We start from the raw sequence: 20,689 nt of genomic DNA on the forward strand, positions 1-20,689 counted from the left end.
TCCCCCCTGAGATTAGGATTGCCCCCACCCTCCCTGCCTTTCGTAAACTCCTTAAGACCCACCTTTGCCGTCAGGCATGGGGGAACTAAAACACCTCCCCCTTGCCCATGTTGTTTTGTTGATTGATTGACTGTGTGCCTGTTTTTTATATATACTGTTTTGTTTTGTTTTTTTTGTTTTTTTTTTTTTTTGTTTTTTTTATGAGATTATTAATTTCAATTGGAATCTGGATGGGTGGGCATTGGATTTGGTATTGTGTACTGTACTGTTTTTTTATTATTGTTGTGAGCCGCCCCGAGTTTGCGGAGAGGGGCGGCATATAAATCCAATAAACCTAAACCTAAACCTAAACCTAAACCGTATTGCCTTTAATCTTGTTTTTCTGTCTTCACAGATCATTTCATCGTTTAGGGGTTTCTGCCCTCCGCGGGCAGCGCCCCCAACGTTCTCCTCATGGGGCCTCTTCTCCCCGTGAGTACTGCCCTGAAGAGGAAGGTTGAGCTGGAGATCCCTGACCTCCGTGGCCATATCTAGCTTATTCACCCCAAGTGGGAGGGGTCCGCCCCCTACCCACTTAAGGGGGCAGCGGGAAACGTTTCCAATTGATGAGGAAAGGCTGCGCCTTGACCGAGCGGCAGGCGCGCTGCCTGGCTGAAGCCGGGATCAGTTTTGGAGCGCCTCACAGCTGATCGCTATTACAAGCCTCAAAGCGCTCGCAGCCGAAGCCGCGGAACAAAGCGAGCGGCCGCTGGGGACCCCAGCGGAGAGCGGGGAATCCCCAAGCCTTTTGGCAAGCAGCAAAAAGTCACGGCGCCTGAAGGGCCGTGCATATTGTAACCAGGGGGACCTCACCCCCCCCCCCAGGGCGGCAGTTGGTAGCGCCCGCCATTTTAACCTGCAGATTGACGTGCAGGAGGAATTTCCCGCTCGGATTTAGGCGCGATTTGGCAGGGCGCCAGGAGCCAGGCCTTTATTCTGCCCGGCAACACGCTTCATTGGCTCAGCTACTCACGTGGTGAGCAACTGTCAGGAACTAAATCTTTCATTCTGTGTGGATTCAGGCTTCGTGTAGTGCTTCTAGTATAACGATTTCTACAGTTTGTGAGTAAACGCTGCCCCATTTCTATAAGGATGGCTGATCAGCAGATGGATCAGGGAGGGGAGCAAATCCAATCTGCTCCGGCACCCCCCAAGGGCAAAGAAAGGACTTCTTCTAAGTCCAAGGCCAAGTCCTCCCAAACCTCTTCCTCTTTGAAGGAGGCTGAGAGAAAAATAAGGGCTTTAGAGCAACGCTTAGATGCAGCATTGGCTTCTCCAGCCTCAGGGGTTCTGCATGTACCCCCATTCCAGCCGCTTCCACAAGCAGGGACACTGGCATTGGGAGCTCTGGGTTCTGCTACAGAGAAGGACTGGTCTCCAGACCGCCAGGCCTTACCGTGCCCTACTCCACCATTACCTTCACCTCATGCCAGATCTGAGAGGCCTGCTTCAGTCAGCCAGGTTTACTATGGGCCTTCTACTGCAACCCAGCCAACTGGGGCCCCTTCTGCATCTTTCACACCTACAGCTGCAGGGCTTAGATCCCAAGCTGATGCCTGGCAGGCCTTCCCGCCATCCCTGCAGGACATGATTGCTAACGTTTATGCGCAGGGAATGGTGGTTGGGGCCCAGGGTGTGACACCTCCATTACAGCAGTCATACCATCCCAGGGACCTTTGGTCAGCACCACCGCCCCCACCTGGGCTGGATTCACTGGCAGGAGACACTGGGCTGCTGGAAGAAGACAGTGAGCATGGGAACAATGAACTGTCTGATGATGAGTATGCCTTTCCAGAACAACCTGCTCCCGCGGGGCTATTTAAGCCAACATTATTTAGGCTACTCTTGCACAAGGTGAAACAAACCTTGGATGTGCCAGGTGCGGCGGCACCTCCGGATGCAGGTGATGGACTCAGAACTTCTGCTTCCCTGTGTAAGGAGCAGCCCAGCGAGTCCGATACTGTTCCTGCAATGGAGATATTCTTAGAGAACATCAAGCGCACCTGGCAACACCCAGCAGCGGCCCAAGGCCCTTCTAATGTAGAGCGTCGTTTCTACACCTTTGATAGCGAGATGGAGAATCTGTTACAGTTTCCGCCTGTGGACAAGCCGGTAGCCACACTGGTGTCCAATGCCGCCTTTCCTTCCGAAACGGCGGATAGTCTTAAGCCGGATGAGCGACGGGCCGAAACCCTCCTGAAGAAGGCCCATCAGATGGCAGCTTGGGCCCTACGAGCTGCATCAACGGCATCCATCTTTAATAGGGCATCCATCATGTGGCTCCAGGAGGTTCAGGCTCGGATGGGACCTGAAGATCCTCGTCTCAAACAGGATCTCAACAAGCTCCTGGCTGCGGCCGAATTTTCGGCAGACGCTACCTTGCACGCAGCGAAATTTGCCGCAAGGGGCATGGCCTCTACGATTTCTTCTCGACGCCTACTTTGGCTTCGACACTGGCAGGCGGATGCCAAGTCGAAGTGGCGCTTGTCATCTGCCCCTTTCGAAGGCACGAAGTTGTTCGGGGAGGTGCTGGAGGCTGTTCTGGTGGGACCCAGCTTCCGGAGTTACCCAGACCTCCAGGCCTTATTCGCAGGGCCAATATGGTCAGTCCTATTCGTACCGCAACGATAGGACCTACTTTCAGGGCCGGGGCAGAGGATATCAACCGTCAAAACGGCCCTTTCGTGGTTCCAACCAGCGAGGTTTCCGTGGAGCCAAGTGACTCCACAGGGCAGGTCCCTTTGGGGGGGAAACTCCAAAGGTTTTGTACTGCCTGGACGGCCACAACCTCCGACGCTTGGATTTTGGACACAGTGATCCGAGGGCTCCGCCTCGAATTCTTACGTCTCCCACCTACCCACTTTGTGCCCTGTCCAGTACCCGCCGATGCTGCCAAGCGGGCATTGCTAGAGCAGGAGATCGCACATCTCCTGGAGATCCACGCCATCGAGAAGGTGCCAACCCACATGGAGGGCATGGGGTTCTACTCCAGGGTCTTCATAGTACCCAAGTCATCGGGAGGTTGCAGGCTAATTTTGAACCTGAAACGCCTAAACAGGTACGTGCTATACCGCAGGTTCAAAATGGCCTCCCTTCGCACCATTCTCGCGTCAATCAGGAACCGAGATCTCATGTCATCCATCGACCTGAAGGAGGCGTATTTGCATATCCCCATCCATCCGGGACACCGGAGATATCTCCGGTTTTATGTCCAGGGGACGCACTACCAGTACCAGGCAATGCCTTTTGGCCTATCCTCCGCCCCGTGCACCTTCACGAAGTTACTGGACTTGCTGATCGCTTTCTTACGGTCCCGATCGATAAGACTAATCGCTTACTTGGACGATATCCTCTTACTGGCCAGGGATCTGGCGACTGCGCAGCGAGACCTACGAGCCACGTTAACACTGTTGCAGGAACATGGCTTTACAATAAACGAGGGAAAGAGTCACCTTTTCCCCACCTCCACTATTACTCATCTCGGCGCGGTGATAGACACCACCACCATGGAAGTTTACCTGTCACTGGAACGACGACGCAACATTCAGGCCTTAGTCAACAGGTTGCAGCACCAGCGGATGGTAACGCTGGCCCTTTTATCCAAAGTGCTCGGGACACTAGTGTCATGCGTGGACATTGTTCCCTGGGCACGGTATCATTTTCGCACGCTGCAATGGACATTACTCCCGTACCAAAAACGACGGGTCAGTCATACACACAAACTGGTCACGATAGGAAGTCGCCTGCGGGCCTCCTTGAAATGGTGACAGTCCCGGGCAATACATCAAGGGTCTCCCTTTGGCCATTTACATCAAGTCATTGTGACCACGGATGCAAGCCTCCTTGGTTGGGGGGCACATGTGGACTGTCACGTGACTCAGGGGTTGTGGCTTCCCCAGGACTTGACCCCAACGAATATCAACTTCCTGGAGCTGAAAGCTGTCCGCCTCGCCCTGCTAACTTTCACTCCGTTCCTTCAGGGAAGGCATGTGCTGGTTCGTACGGACAATGTCGCGACCAGGGCGCATCTCAACCACCAGGGGGGGACCAGATCTCTCAGACTGATGGAGGAAACTCAGCTCCTCTTCGACTGGGCAGAGGTCCACCTGGCATCTCTCCATGCGGAGCACATTGCGGGGGATGCCAATACTCAGGCGGATTGGCTAAGTCGACAAACAGTAGACCCAGGGGAGTGGAGCCTAACCCCGCGGTTGTTCCAGCAGGTGACCAAAAGGTTTGGCAACCCGACGGTGGATCTGTTTGCGACTACGTACAATACTCAGCTTCCCCGGTTTTATTCCAGGTTTCCCACGCCAGGAGCCGAGGGGACCAATGCCTTACACTCCCCGTGGCCCAAAGAACTGCTATACGCCTTCCCGCCAACACCACTTATTCCCAAGGTGATAGAGAAGATCATAGTGGAACAGGCGGAGATCATCCTGATGGCACCCCATTGGCCGCGGAGGGCTTGGTTCGCCGACCTAATGGGACTCTCGATCGTTCCACCCTGGCGGATCCCGGACGACCAAATCATCCTCACTCAGGGAGCAATCTCTCATCCGGAGCCACAGTGGTTCCATCTGACCGCTTGGCGCTTGAAGGGGACAGATTGAGAGCCTGGCATATTCCTGAGAATGTCATCACTACGATCCAGTCGGCCAGGAGGCCTTCAACGACTAGGATTTACCAGGCCACTTGGACCGCATTCACCACCTTTTGTAGGGATAGACATCAGCGACCGCAGGACGCTAGTGTAGTAGTGGTGTTGGAATTCTTACAATCCGGCCTAGAGAAAGGGCTGGCTCCCAACACCTTAAAAAGACAGGTGGCAGCTTTGGCAACGATTGTTCGACCTGAAAATGGTGGTTCGTTGGCTCACCATGCCTTGATCAGGGACTTTCTGAAAGGGGCTGCCAATCGGCATCCCCCACCAATACGACGTTTTCCTACTTGGGATCTTACCATAGTATTACAAGCGCTCACAGCGCCACCATTCGAGCCGCTGAGGACGGTTTCTTTAAGGATGTTATCCCTTAAGACTGCGTTCTTGGTGGCCATTACATCGGCACGACGAGTGTCGGAACTGTCTGCCTTGTCAGTAAGGCCGGACCTTTGTACGTTTCATCCTAATAAGGTTGTTCTCCGTTTGGACCCAACGTTCATACCAAAGGTCAACACCCATTTTCATCGGACACAGGAACTTGTCCTGCCAGATTTCTGCGTGCATGGGTCACATCCGCTGGAGCTTAAGTGGCATAAAGTAGACGTGCGCAGAGCTGTGAAACTCTATATTAGGCGCACTGCTCCTTTCCGCAAGTCGGAGGCTCTGTTTGTCTCGTTTAGTCAACATCGATTGGGCCTCAAGGTGTCTTCGCAGACCATTAGCCAATGGTTGAAGCTTTGTATCACAGAGGCATACAAAGCAGATTCCCGGACATTGCCTAGTGGAATCACGGCTCATTCGACTCGCAGTGCCGCTACTTCAGCGGCATGGGCTACACAGGCATCGATAGAGGACATCTGTAGGGCGGCCACGTGGGCCTTCCCTACCACCTTTATACGGCACTATAAACTGGACACATTTGCTTCGGCCGAGGCGTCCTTTGGGAGGAGAGTTTTACAGCAAGTGTGTGATCCTACTAGGACATGATTCAATGATTTCCCTCCCTGGAACTCTGGAACTTGGGTATATCCCATGATGGACTCTCCTTCCAGAGACATGGGAGAAGAACCGTTGTACTCACCTGAACAGTCTTCTCCAGGTCCTGGAAGGAGATTCCATACCCTCCCATTGAACCATGGTTATTGTGGCATTCAGTTACTGGTTGTGGTTGGTTGTTCAATAAATTTCTGTTACTACTTGAATTCGTTTTTTAAAACTGAGGTACAGGGGCAGCAAGGGGGCGGTACCTAATTAATATGATAATTATATTAATTTATAACTCAGTCCCTACCAATAAGACTCGAGCTAAACCCATGATGGACTCTCCTTCCAGGACCTGGAGAAGACCGTTCAGGTGAGTACAACGGTTCTTTTTGGCACTGCGCAAGCCCAGCCACGCAGCAGGGAAGGTAGTGAAGTGACAACAACGCTAAGTTAGAATCTACCCCTGAAGTTGAAGACTATCTATACGTGGAATGTACAGAAAATGTATATCTGATTACATCTGAAATGTAGCCGTATCCATTGATGTTTAAACATTTGTGAACCTTTTGGAATTTTCAATATTTTTGCATAAATATAACCTAAAATGTTATCATCTCTCCACACAGGTCCCATGTTTTTTTTAATTTAAAAAACCCCCAAATTAAATGAATAGGTCAAAAGCATTATCCTTGTTCTTTGTTTACTGAGGAAAGTGATTCAAAGCCACATAGTTGACCACATTTTAGGGCATATTTATGTACCAATGTTGACAATTGAAAAGAGTTCACCAACTTTTAAGCATCACATAGACAGAACAAATAAACCAATTTTAGATATTGCTCTTATTAACAAAAAATCTCAAACTTAGCCATGTGAATATGTAACAAGTAAAATGGTTTTTCATTTTTCTCAACTTTTTTTCTTGATCTTTTTGGAGACGTAACTGTAAATAAAAGTTTAATGTGTTTATTACCAGTATAAACCAAGTGTTTTATTATAAAACATTCCATAATAAAAAGTAAACAGTAGCTCTTTAATCAACAGTTTAAATGATTCGTTTAATTTATTTTCATAGATTGTCACTGCAAATCCTTGGAACATGATTGCTCTTTTGTGTGGTATATTCCTGGCTTTGTTTAAAGCAGCTGATTTTGCCAAACTGAGTGTGAAATGGATGATAAAAATCCGAAAACGGCATCTCAAGAGAAAAACTCAAGCCTTGAACCATATAAATTGAAAACAATGTGCTTTACAGATTTCTGTTTCACTGTGAAGTTCAACTAAGATGACTAAACCAACGTCTATGTTACACAAGAAAACTGCACTGATGGAATGACAAACTGCTTTGTTGGATTGAACTTTAACGTTTGGAAGTTTTAGAAAATGATTTGACTCTTTATAAATCCAGTCTTTTCCAAAAATATGGTTTCTTTTACAAGCTGATACTTAGTGGTAAGAATATTCCTGAGAAAGAATTAACTTCCTGTAAAAAAGAAACAATTTGTATGGATGAAGTAGGATTTTTTAAATGGGAATTTAAAATATAGTATCTACCAGTAATAGGTTTAGTTAATCCTGTTCCCAAACATTGAGTCCAATCACTAATCAACTCAGGGACAAAGATATTTGCTTCAAGGCCTTCCACTGGATATGTTGCCAATCAGAAGGAACAGTGTTTTATTGGATTCTGATTCAGCATTAAACATCACTTACATTCCAGCTACTGCTCTGACAAACACACTCCCAAGGGATGAAAACACATTGTTAAAGCTATATGCACTAACTGTATATTGAACGTATCACTGATTAAGACCTAACCCCCAAAAGCACGACTAAAGAGATTATCAATATTGGTTGACTGTAGGACATAACAGCTTGATTTCTTACCATTTGTAACTAAAATAATACAATTTCTATTGGATTTCTGCTCTTTTATGTGTTGGACTTTTAGTTGTAAAAGTAGGTACAATCTTTTTTATAAAAAGGATAACTGATATCTGACAATAAATACTGAAGACATTGTGTTGATTATAAGAGCTGTGGTGGTGCAATGGTTAGAATGCAGTATTGCGGGCTAACACTGCTCACGCTGCCAGGAGTTCGATTCTTTTGATCCTCACCAGCTCAAGGTTGACTCAGCCTTCCATCCTTCTGAGGTCAGTAAAATAAGGACTCAGATTGTTGGGGGCAATATGCTGACTCTGTAAACTGCTTAGAGAGGGCTTTAAAGGACTATATTGCTATGATGCAATATGCTGCCATATTTGGGGGGATGTGATGGCAGAGGCCGATTTTGGTTTGTCTACACTGTTCACAGAATACAGTACAATAAACTTAAACAAGAGTTATTACTTACTGAAACAAAACAAAACATTGAAAACAGGAATTTTACCAAGCGTTCTTATTAAATAATACTTATGCTAAAGATTTTTCAATAAAATATACCTCTGTGCTACACTTACTTAAACTATTAATACTGTCATAATAAATCAGACTGATACATCCATAAGCAATAAAAAGGGAAAACACATGTAATAATGAAACATTACAAAGATTATTATTCCTTAAATGAGAAAGATTTAGATTAGATACTCATTTTATATTTGCTTAAAATATTCTTCTCTTGTGTATAACTTCCAGGTAGATTATGGTGGTATGCTAAAGAAAATTACTTAAAAAGATGTTAATCATTAATTGTACATTAGCTTTCTGTCACATTCTGAGGGACCAATAGAATATAGTCTATAGTATTTTATTTTGAATCATGTGAAGCATGATCAGGTTTATATTGTGTAAATATTTTGGAATGTTGCCCATACAAATCCAAAATACTATCATATTTAATTCCAAGTATTTGTAGACATAAAGATGAATATGTGCAAGGCATCCATTTTATTATGAAGTGTGAACATACCTTCTGCATTAAAGATAGAATCTTGTTTAGTCAATAAAGTGAAAAGGAGAGGGCCATAAGAATTTGATGTTATGTGAAAATAAATAATACCCATTACTTTTCTCCTGTAATTTCCCATTCTATCCCATTCCCCTAAAAACTAGTGTGGAATGTGGTGGGGGGTGGGGGGATGATTTGGAGCAGATCTGAGTAACAAAAATCCCACCCAAATGTATACAACTGACCATGTATCACCAGATAGTACCCATTGCATTTTTTTTCCTGCAAAAAGCCCAACTAAAATTTGAGTATCAACATCTTTTTTGTCAAACTGCCTTTATTTCAGTTTGATAATTGCCACCTGCTTTAATCTTATTATTTAAAATCTTTTAATTAAATGTTAATATTTTGCTGAAAAATAGTCTATCAATCTAATAATTCTCCTATTTATAATTATTAAATTACAAAAATGGTAATATACAGCACTAATTACAAACATAAAGACTTTATTGAATGCTGCTCAATCCCTCCGTCTTTCAATACAAAACCATTTTCCACACAATTGAAATTTAAGAGATTGGAATGATACTCTGATATAAAGATCTACAAAAGAGCACCCCATTGATTAAGTAAAAACAGACAACACATTTAAGAATTTTTTTTTTGCCATCTCAAGCATTGTTTTTTCTTTAACACAAAGAGCTATCTTGCATGTCTGTGTACGAATTGCATAGCCTAAGCTTTAAATGGAGTATCTAGGACATCCTGCAGGACCAGCTTAAATCATAGAATCATAGAACTAGAGGGGTCCTCAGAGGTTTTCTAGTCCACGGGTCTCCAACCTTGGGTCACTTTAAGACTTGTGGACTTCAACTCCCAGAGTTCCTCAGCCAGGAAAGCTGGCTGAGGAATTCTGACAGTTGACATCCACAAGTGGCCAAGTTTGGAGATCCCTGTTTTATTTCAACCCTCCGCCATGGCATGAGTAAACACAAGTAAAAGTCAGAAAAAAGCAAGATTGATGAGGTTCTACAAAAATTTGCCAAACTATGGTGTGTAATTGATAGGTTCCAATTTTTAGTTATGGGAACAGAAACATGACTACTGAATCTTTTCCAAGAGGAAGCATGAGAACTATATGACTAATTCTTTATTAAAAGTTAACAATCTTTCCTCATTTAGAGCTCGTATAACTGCTGAAGCAAAACACATATTTGCAGCCAAGTTACAATTATCCGAGGGAGAAGCCCAACTCAGCTAAGCTGATCTTACTTCCCTTTCCCTGTCTAACCATTTATATAGGCCATTTTACCACCTTTGTAACAAGTCTTTTCTTACTTGAAAAGGCCCCTCATACAATTTTGATCTCTCTAAACTAAACATTCTTATAAAATAGCCTGACCTGTGATACTGTAATGGGCAGATTCAACTCAAGTGATAACACATTTATTCAGAAGCAAACCCCACCAAGCTTCATGGGAGTCAATCGCATCAACATAATACTAGATTATCAGTTTCATTTTAGGAAATACAGTAAAGCTAGAAGTCTCTTCCTGAGTCTCAGCCAAAGGCTGCAACACTTGATAAGCACATAGGAAGGAGGAAAATGTAGCTACCTGACATCTATGGCTAAGTGCAACACAATTTTTAAAAAACTTCAAGTCAAAATTTCACCATTCCCATAATTAAATCACACAGTTCGTGGATAAAATTCCTTTCTGTGAGATGTCAAAAGTTGACAACATAGCAATGATTAGAGATAAATTTACAATATGCTATGGTAAATAATATCACATTCAATTATTGTATTTCAGTTCAAAAATATTTCATTTACATGTTGTGGATGGGATGGCCATTTGAAAGATACTGATGAGGTTTCTCTTCTGCATTTTTTAAATGTATTTTTTTTTAAAAAAAATTCTGTATAGAAAATGTAGGCCTCACAAACAGAGGCTTTCGAACTCACTTGGCACTATCATTTGGTATATTTGTCATAGAGTAGGAGGTATTACTTGGCTGGTTAGACAAAGTTCTGGTGAGCCTGAGTTCTTCCAGCTTTTTCCACAATTCTTCCCGTTCTAATTCTTTCTTCTTCTCTCTGTAAAATAAAAAAGTGAAAGGTTCTTAATCATTTATTTATTTATTAGATTTGTATGCCACCTTTCTCCGTAGACTTGCATTATGCATCTATGGAGCTAATAAAGATGATCAGAAATCCTAAATATATCATAAAAATTAACTTGAATATCCTAGCATGAACCTGTTTGGTACCAATCAGTACAGAAAATAGTGAGCTAGATAATATGGTTGGACTAGAAAACATTTTTTTAACCTTCCAGTCTCTGTATTTATAAGAATATAAATTCTTTTTTATATGTGAAAATATGTGAGAAAATATGTGAATAAATAACCTTGAGTACATTGTATTGCTAGAAAATACAGTAATCAGAAAGTGTTGAAATAAGTTTGTTTTTGGACTACAAATAATTCTCCTTAGATATCACTATTAAAGGAGACTGCATTTCTTGGTATTATTTGAGGGGGGGTTGTTAACTTAGACTGGAGTATGTCTAAACTGCTTGTTACCTAATCTTCCTGTCCCAAAACAGCTTAGACAAAGAATGTGGCCACATAGTCTTTGCCAGTCCAAAACTGGTATTAGACAAGATGCTAGAATCAGATTAGGTCCAAATATACCAAAAGCCCTTATGGATGGATTTCACATAATTTTTTTTGGTATTTTCAAACACCATTATCCAATCTCCCTATTCAAAAACTGCTTAGACAAAGAGTGGAGCAAGTTATGTTAACAAATTCTAATTTTAGGGCTTTTTGCTAAAATTATATATTGAATTTTCAAAGTATACCTCTCAAGCTTAAACAACAGTATGCCTTGAGCATAAGAGAATCCTTTTGCTGTTCCTTTTTTTTAAAAATTAAGATTTTAAAAGATTGAATTAGTTGCAAAAACATAGTCTTTTTAAATAAGCCACATATACAGTAGATATAGTCTATATATTCCTGTTAAAATACTAGGTTTTTTGAAATGTAAAAAAAACCCAACCTCCAGACCAAAATATTTCAGAATATTTTCCACCCTTAATATAACATTGACTGTACGATTCAATGAAAAACTAACTGCAATCTGTTAAGGGGAGAAATTAAAAAACTAGAATAATGTGGCTGCATAAGTCATTTACATTCATTTATCTAGCACACCAGGGACTGGGCTGCAAGTGTGCTGGGTGAACAACTGGCACTAGTTCATCTTATTTGATATGGATTCCCTTTCGTGTGACATCTTCTCCCCTTGTAATCCTCTTCCTCACCAATAGACATCCAGAGGTGAACAAGGGGTCAATGCCAGGACAATGCATACTAATTGACTGTATGACTGAGAAAGAAACTGTTTAAAAGTAACTACGTAAATGGTTGCAAAAAAAAATTTCCCCAGTACTGTCATAACTTTGAATGGTCACTCCATAAGGCAGTCAGTAAGGTCTACCTGGAACTGTATTTATTTTCAGGAACATCCAGCTATACTGTACTATGATTACAGGAACAGGTGTGTTTAAGAAATTACAGACAAGACTACACGCATGTCTCTTATACATTACGCAGCATATTTTTGACTTTAATCCATAGCATTGTAGGACTCTATGCTAACTACATTGATTCCCCCCCCCCCCCAAATAAGAGGTAAAGCATGAAGGTTTTTAAAAAGATACTCAAAATACATTGAAAACCCTTAATTTAAGACACCAGTTTTAAAACCAAAGCCTCTGGAGATTAGGGCTTGTCAGATTGACAACCTATACCCGTGATGACATGCATGCTGGAAGTGGCACGCAGTATCTCTACAGGCATGCCAGCTGTTGCCCTTTGCTCTTCCGAGTTCCAGTGCGCACATGCATGCCGGTCAGCTGGTCTTCTTGCATAGAGGAGCGCTGGAACCCAGAAGAGCAGCTCCCTGGTACGCATGCCGGCTAGTTGGTCTTTGCGCACTCATGCGTGCCCAAAACCAGAAGGCTATGTGATCAGTGCACATGTGCATACCAGAAACTGGAAGCTTAGCTTCCCAGTGTGCATATGCATGCCAGGGGACTACTCTTCCAGTTTGTGGTGCTACCCCGCAATCCCGTTTCAGCACACAGTGCCTAAAAGGTTCACCAACACTGACCTATACCAGGCCATCCTCTGTAGCTAGCTGAGGAATTCTGGGAGTTAAAATCCACAAAGATTAAAAGTTGCTGTAGTTCAGAAACACTCCTCTAGCATCGACATTACGTAGTGCTCCAGGCTTCCCCAATAAGGAAACATCTCTAGGAGAATGTATTTCATTTCTTCTTGGAAGCGAAGTCTGATTAGTAGGGATCTAGTAAATTATAGTTCTACTAGCACAACCCTAAATTTATCTTTTCTCCTTTAATTAATAAGGAATTTGGTAATAGAGAGAGGAGAAAATAAGTGGCACTATTTGTTCTGCTGGCTCTTGGCACGAGCCTCTTAATTAAATGCAAAAGTAGCCAAAACAGACACACCACACGGGAAAAGTCAACAATACTTTCTTTATCCACAGAAAAATAGAAGCAAAACCCTCTTTTTGTAGTCAAAGGGCTCACATCTAAAACAAACAGACTTGAAGGCAGTGAAATAACAAAAAAAAACCAGACTCAAAGCAAGTAACAAGTAGCTGTGAAGTTGTCACAGCTACACTCCTTCAGACTTTGGTTTAACTCACACGGTTAACTATGATTTACTTTCAGAGTCCAAATATCAAAGCACAGGGTCCTTGGAGAATCCGGAGAGTCAAGGAAATCCACAATCACGAACAGATAATCTTCCACCTAAGAGGCCGGCGCGCTGCCCATTTAACAGCAGCCCTAATTAGTTGAACCACACCCAACCACAAGTGAACTCTCCTATCTTCTGTAATACCTACGTAGCTGCTCTTTCCTATTCAAGGCTCTTCATCTGCGTACGTCAATAAATGTTTCTTCATCAGAGTCCAGTGAAGATAAAGAGGATGATGCATTGCTTCCTAATGGGCTGCCTGCCAGGCCCCCCTCTGAGGGTCCCATTTCACAGTCACTCCCTGTTTCCACGATACTTTGCTGCCCGAAGCAGTCGGCAGTAAACAGGCCTCTGACACTGGGAGGATTCACCCACATCAACCCCTACAGTCCTTGGGGCAGGAGCTGGCCCAGAGCCAATCACAACACTATTAAACTAGATAACTAGAGCTTCGCTAACAAATTGGAGTGGAGCTACAATGCAGAAAAGACCCATTCTGAATAGATTAGCTCTGTATTACTATTTGGGCTACTTTCTTACCAACATTTCTTTCCACACCCTCAACAGAAGCTCACCTGTACTTATGTAAAAACAAACTAACAGAAGCACATTGCCCTAGGGAGCAACAAAATCTCAACAGAAAAAAATGCTGAAGTATGAAAGCAAAGGAAAGGTTGTGTCCCATGTGATTGCTAATTACCCCACTAATAGCTGGAGATGTCCCAAAGCTTTTGCTGATGAAAGCATCCTCTATGGATATGCAGGCTGACGTCTCAACATAAAAGTTGGTAAGATGCTCCTAGAGCAAAAGCTAGGTGGATTTACAATAATCAGTGGGTTAGTAAAAAGAATGAATTTGTTACATGGAAAGAGAAAAACTACAATAGTCCTTAATCAGAAAATCTCATAAGTAAAATTTCTTGCAAAAGCAAAAAGTGAAAAGGAAAGGACTGGATGCATTGCAGAAAGAGGTGCTAAGTACAAGACAAGGCTAAATATCCTAAGCAAGGCCCCTTAGGAGGAATGGGATTAAGGAAGGGATGCATTTATTTAAAATAAATGGATAAACATTGTTAATATGAATGATAGGAAGAGATCATTTATTTGCAAAATTATTATTTTTAATTCTAATGTTAAATCAACATTAATCTGGAAGACTGTTTCGGGCACTTGTCTGTAAACACATTGGAAAAGTGTACCTTTGTCTTTCTGCTTTGTAAGTGCTTGTGAGTTCATCAAATAGTTTCCCATTCATCTCCATCAGTGTTTTCAGCACATTATATACTAATGCTACAATGGTCCTAGAACAGGGTAAGTTGCAAAAATATTGTTAAGAGATGTATTGTATCATCTAGTTTTGTCACCATTTCACATAAAAGAAACAATTGTACTTAGTTTTGGAATGATGGGGTTTGCAAACTCAAAAGTATGGACATTAGACTTGTTTGTCTTCACTCAAACTTAAAATAACAGTGTGATGAGATTTATTATGATAATAAATAGCAGCAAAGTTACAATTTAATATAAGTCAAAGTCAAGTGCACAAGCAAAAGGCACTGCCCAAATCTAACACAAAGTACAAAATGCAAAAATATATTAATAAGGGTCTCCTATATTTAGTATTTCAACTAAATTTGCTGGGCAATAAATGAAAAATCAAGGGATAGGATTATTTGACCAGTAAAGTGGTTTTCTTGAGAATGAGTTTCCATTAACAGGTCAATTACTTTATGACTTATAACAAACATTTGATTAATTTTAATATAACATTATTTTGATTATAGAATGCCTTCCTAAGAAGGCTTCCCTGGCATCAGATTTTTAACTCTGAAAATTAATCTATTGATGTCCATTCTCAGGAAAAAAAACCCTCTGCCATCAGATATTGTGAATAAGAGTTTAGGGATTGAGAAGAGTCTCATATCAGTGATTTGAAACCTGTTTACATAACCCTATATACACCATATTGAGTTTTAGATAGATTTTTAAGTAATTGGTTGCCGTCATAGTTTTGATTGCACTCTGCAAGTAACTGAAAAGTTGTACCTTGACCTCAGCAAAGCATTGGACAAAGCCTCTCATGAAATCCTCAATAAAACTGTAAAATATGGGCTAGATGATATCACTGTTGCATGGATTGATAAGTGGCTGAATGGCTAATCTTATCAACCTGGACAGAAACATAATATGGAGTACCGCAAATCTCTCTTGGGACCAACATTTTTATTACTGATCTGGAAAGTTTGTTTATTTTTTATTTATTCAATTACTATGGTTGCCCAACTCAACAAGTGACTGGGTGGAATTTGAAGGGATAATTACTAAATCAGCAGATGGCATAAAAACTAGGACTAGCTAAAACTTCAAAAGAGAAAGGGAAGATTTTAAAAAATCTACAGAGATATAAACAGTAATAATCCAAATAAAAGTTTATCCTGTAATTAAGGATAAAAATAAAACAAACAAAACAATGGGGGAGATCTGTTTTGCAGAAGTCACATGTAAAGGATTTGGGTGTTCAAGCAGATCACAAATTAAATAATAGTTAATAATTTGATCAGAGGTGTGTTCCCCCTGGTTCACACCGGTTTTATAGAACTGCTAGGGAACCACTGGTGAAGTTATGGTGATGTCATGGAACTGGTTCTGTCAGTGTCAGTCCATAGACGCTGCCATCTTTTTAAAAAACTTTTTTCCCTCTGGATTTTTTTTTGGGGGGGAGGCACGTCCACACAGCGCAGAAGGAAGTGAACTGGTTCTAAGGTAAGTTAGAACCCACCCCTTAATTTGGTACGTTTGCTGACAATGCAAATGCTATTTTGTAATATATATATACAGTTAATAGAGAGATCATGGGATCAAGTAATTGTTCCACTCTATTTTGTCTTGATGAGATCCCACCCCAATACTTTCCTGCTTGGCAACTGAACTCCAAAAAGGAAACCCGTAAACTGAAAGAAATTCAAAGGATGCTACCAAGTTGATATGGGCAGCATATGCTTTCATAGGATATGAAATCCTATGAAGAATGGTTAAAATAACAGATCGATTTAGCCTGTGTAAAAGCAGATTGAGGAGAAATATGTAATTAGATGATTTCTTTTTTGCCTGGTAGAGAACTATCAGAGCCCTAGGGTGAAACTATAAGGAGGTAGATTCAGAAGAGAGATATGAGAAGGAATTTCTTATCATAAGATCTATCAACCAGTGGAATAGATTGCCTCATAAAGAGATATTTTCTTCACTGGAGTTTGTCAAACATAGGCTGGATGGTCATCTATCAGAAATGCTCTAATGCAGTGGTTCTCAACCTTTCTAATGCCGCGACCCCTTAATATAGTTCCCCATGTTGTGGTGACCCCCAACCATAAGCCTAGTGCCAATTCTCCCAACAGAGCTTTAAGCTGATTGGCAGGAAGGTCAGAGGGACACCCCCACTGTAAACGCCTGATTGGTTGGATTGTAAAACTATGTTCCAAGGCGCCAGAATAGAAGCTTTAGTTCCTAACACCATGGGAAATTTGTCTTTTCGCATGGTCTTAGGCGACCCCTGTGAAACGGTTGTTAGACCCCCAAAGGGGTCCCGACCCCCAGGTTGTGAACCACTGCTCTAATGGATCCTGTACTAAGTAGAGGGTTGCACTAGATGAATTGAAGTCACTTCCAATTTTATGATTTTATGACAATGTATATAATAAATCATTTCAAAACACATCTTTCAAGTGGCAGTATGAATGATTCAGTGTTCGCAGTTCTGTGCAGACAATGCAATTCTCATGCATTGTCATATACACAAGTGCATTCTTTTAACATGGTGTTTGTGTCCTACAAACTGAAATGATTTAAATCTGAAACTAATCCGCAATACATAAAGACGTTGTAAAAGACTGAACAGAAAGAAGTACATACGGATTCCAGTGTTCTTTGGAGATTTTATATAAACTGCCAAACATAATTGGCAAAATTGTATCAATGTTCTCTTCAATCAGACCAAGAATGTACTCATTATTCCAAAAGTACAGAGCCCTTTCTGCAATCTGAAATACACATTTAAAATATCAGAACAATGAGAATGGCTAGCATCCAATTTTTAATTATTGAAAATCTCAAGTTATACCTGAAAATGTGAACTTGACACACACTTTGCTATCTGTTTAAAAAGAGGTTCTTGTATTTTTTTGAACTGTGTCGGTTCTATTACATCCAGAATTTCTTCCATTTCACCTAAAAACATGACCTGTTACAAAGAAAAAAAATTAGACAAGAAAGATTTATATAACATCATAAGCATACAGAAAAACAATTGACTGAATTTTTCTTAATCTAGGATTTTCTGTAATCTTCACTAATTCTATTTGCCCATGATTCTTTTAAACATAAATTAAATATCCTTAATTTGATATAAATTACTGAAACAACCCAGATTACCAAGAAATTCCTCAACTTTTAAATATCAGTAATGCTACAGATCTATTATTCTTAGAACCACCTATTGAGGAAACCAGGAAATGGTTTTAAAATTTACCTGACTTAAAAACTCCTAGGATTCTATATGGATACACAGATATTGTGATTCAGAGCTAAACAGTTGTAAGGACAAATATTCTGCAGCAACTATATTTAAAATAACATATTTTATAAAGTCTATGCTCAACGAAACTAAAATTATGTAAAACAAAATGTGAACAGTATTAATATATTCTATGCATTATTACACATAAAACTGTACTGTGTACTAACTATATAATACAAAAATGTACAAATACATTAAGTAACTCTTTACAGTAGGATTTCAATAGTCATTTAATTCTTAAAAGACAACATTTAATTATTTCCAATTGAATAATTATTTCCAATTGAATAATACTTATTTCTTAAGAATATGCAGGGTACATTTCCTCCAAGTCTGAAATTTGCATGCAAAATTTGCCTGCAAACGTCCATAAATAATCAGCATACTAGAAAAGGAATAAAAATTCTGCAAACTCCCTCCAAAAGCACACTTTGAAGTGTATCAGCCTGGAGAGTTGCATTTGGAGGAGGTACAAAGAAAATACCCATAATAACCTGTTACACTGCCTTATCAAAGTCCGGTAAATAAAAACTCTAATCCCACAGGATTCTTCCAAAGAAGGGCTATGGCATCCTTAGGATGCTAAGATAATTTTCTTAAAATGAAAATAGAGACTTCGTGTATTATCCATATTACGGCTAGAATAAGTTTGCTGAACTACAGTATAACTTGATTTTAGAAAAATAATCAAACTTACCTCTTTCTGGCTGCATATTTTTGGCCAAAATTTCAGCAATCCTCTGATAACCTGGGTTGCAAAAATTAAAAAAACTCATCAAATATCAGTTATCTATGAAAACTGATACTTCAACAATGATATAGCTGCCTTTAGATTTATTAAACTCAATCTTCAAGGAACAAATAGGCTGGTTTTAGAAATATTTGTAGAGTTAAAACACACTTCATAAACAGTAGTTGAACGCCTCTGCTTTAGAAGCAAATCACTTCAAAAGTCAAACAAATGAAGATACCAGGATTCTGGTCAGGGTTTGCTATGTATACTTGTATTAATTTGTGGGTCACATGCATAGTTCCCTCTAAGCTGAGCAGTGAGCAATCGCTCACTTAAAAATCATCATCAACTCAGAGTTTTCAAACCTGCCCAGAAGCCAAGAGGGAAAGAGTGAGAGGGAAGGAGAGAGAAACAGATAGAAAAAAGAGAGGAAGGAAAAGAGAAAGAAAAAGAATGGGAGTAAGGAAGAGAGAAAGAAAATCAAAAACTAGTTTGAAACTAGCTCAACTATTTAAGTGGCATTTTGATATTGATAGAGTTGCCCTATTATGAGCTCACTGTTATAGACACACAGTACAGTATTTTATTTTGAAATTCTCTGAGGCAAAGCAGGGTGGGTTTTTTGTTTGTTTGTTTGTTTGTTTATTATTTCTGTGCCGCCCAGTCCCGAAGGGACTGCCGCTCAGACACTATACTTTTCTGCCCACCCCCCAAAAAATTAGAGGGAACACTGATCACATGTATGGAAAGGTTTTCCATTCTTATTCTATTGATACACTGTAAATAACAGCAGGATGTTCTATATTGGCTACATGTGAATTATTATTTCTTGCTGAAAACTAGTTGCCGAACCCCACTGGTGCAGAGATTTGGATAATCATTATTATTTGCTAGATCTAAGTTTGAGCTATATTGCAAAAGTTCAAAGGGAGACAAAAACAACAGTACTTACCGGCTCTGTTAATGTAATATCTTTTTCCAAGAACTGAACGACACAGTACGCCAGCTTAAAAAAAAGTTTGGGAAATTCATAGCTCATTACAGGGTTATTAAATTCTCATAATTTTCAAAAAGATATTATCTGTAACATTATTTGAATGATCATCTGTCATTCATATATATGTGTCTGCACTGAGTCTCTTTTGAACTTATAGACCAGTGATGGCAACTTTTTTTTGGTTTGCTCGCCAAAAGGGTGTGTCTGGGTGTGCTAGCATGCGTACACATCCACAACCCATCTCTCCCCCCCACACGCATGCGCACCCCCCACACTGCCCCCATGCGTGTGCACAATCCCCACGTCCCCACGCACAGGCCTCACTAAATCTTGGGACGTGAAAAAAATGCCCGAACAGGAAATTGGGAAAAATGGACTTCTGGTTTGCCCATTGTGCTGGTTATTGCACTCCGAGGATTCAGGGAAGCTTCCCTACGATATGGCTCCATGTGCCACCTGTCACACACGTGCCATATGTTTGCCATCACGGTTATATACTATACAAACATTTTATGGATGTCCCATCTACTCCGAACACCATATTTGCACATGAGCCCTAACTTTGTTTAAATTTCAAAGACTGGTATAACAATCCCTTTGATGAAGAGAATAAATTGATGTCACTCATTGTTTGAATTCACAGTACACTTCTTAATGTTTTATGCATGATATGTTAAAGTAACATTTTAAATCTTTAGTTCTGAAAAATAAAGACTCTTATAAGCATCATGTAGCGCAAGATCACAATGAATGGCATAAACTTGGTTGTCAAGTACAAAGAGGAACATTTTCCCAAGTGCCACACACTGATGCATCATCAGATGAACCTCAGAAGGCAGATAATTACTATTTAGTGTTATTGGTTAGCACCCTGTTTAATTCTTCTATCAAACACCTTGTGAAGCAGAGCTTTCAAGTTATGCCTGTAGAAGAGTATAGGTAAACTATTTTTAAACTACAACATAAAATTACTAATAAATAATAAATTCAAAGATACAAATAGTTGAAGAAAA

The 20,689-nt window shown here is 40.8% G+C and overlaps 2 protein-coding genes across 4 annotated transcripts in view; one reads left to right on the top strand and one right to left on the bottom strand.

Moving 5' to 3' along the window:
* PACC1 (proton activated chloride channel 1) overlaps positions 1 to 7,717 on the top strand; it is a 34,543-nt gene extending 26,826 nt beyond the window's left edge. For all 3 annotated transcript variants that reach the window (XM_070734457.1, XM_070734455.1, XM_070734456.1), the window contains exon 8: positions 6,762 to 7,717. In XM_070734457.1, coding sequence (XP_070590558.1) covers positions 6,762 to 6,923 — 162 coding nt within the window. In that variant the 3' untranslated portion in view covers positions 6,924 to 7,717. The remainder of the gene's footprint in view (positions 1 to 6,761) is intronic.
* The window catches only part of PPP2R5A (protein phosphatase 2 regulatory subunit B'alpha), a 45,004-nt gene continuing 30,966 nt past the window's right edge, over positions 6,652 to 20,689 (bottom strand). The window contains 7 exon segments of the mRNA XM_070734454.1: positions 6,652 to 7,169; positions 10,546 to 10,677; positions 14,573 to 14,674; positions 17,283 to 17,410; positions 17,491 to 17,610; positions 18,644 to 18,694; positions 19,632 to 19,685. Coding sequence (XP_070590555.1) covers positions 7,133 to 7,169; positions 10,546 to 10,677; positions 14,573 to 14,674; positions 17,283 to 17,410; positions 17,491 to 17,610; positions 18,644 to 18,694; positions 19,632 to 19,685 — 624 coding nt within the window. The 3' untranslated portion in view covers positions 6,652 to 7,132.

The sequence above is a fragment of the Erythrolamprus reginae genome, chromosome 1 (assembly GCF_031021105.1).
Source record: "Erythrolamprus reginae isolate rEryReg1 chromosome 1, rEryReg1.hap1, whole genome shotgun sequence".
Classification (NCBI taxonomy): domain Eukaryota; kingdom Metazoa; phylum Chordata; class Lepidosauria; order Squamata; family Dipsadidae; genus Erythrolamprus; species Erythrolamprus reginae.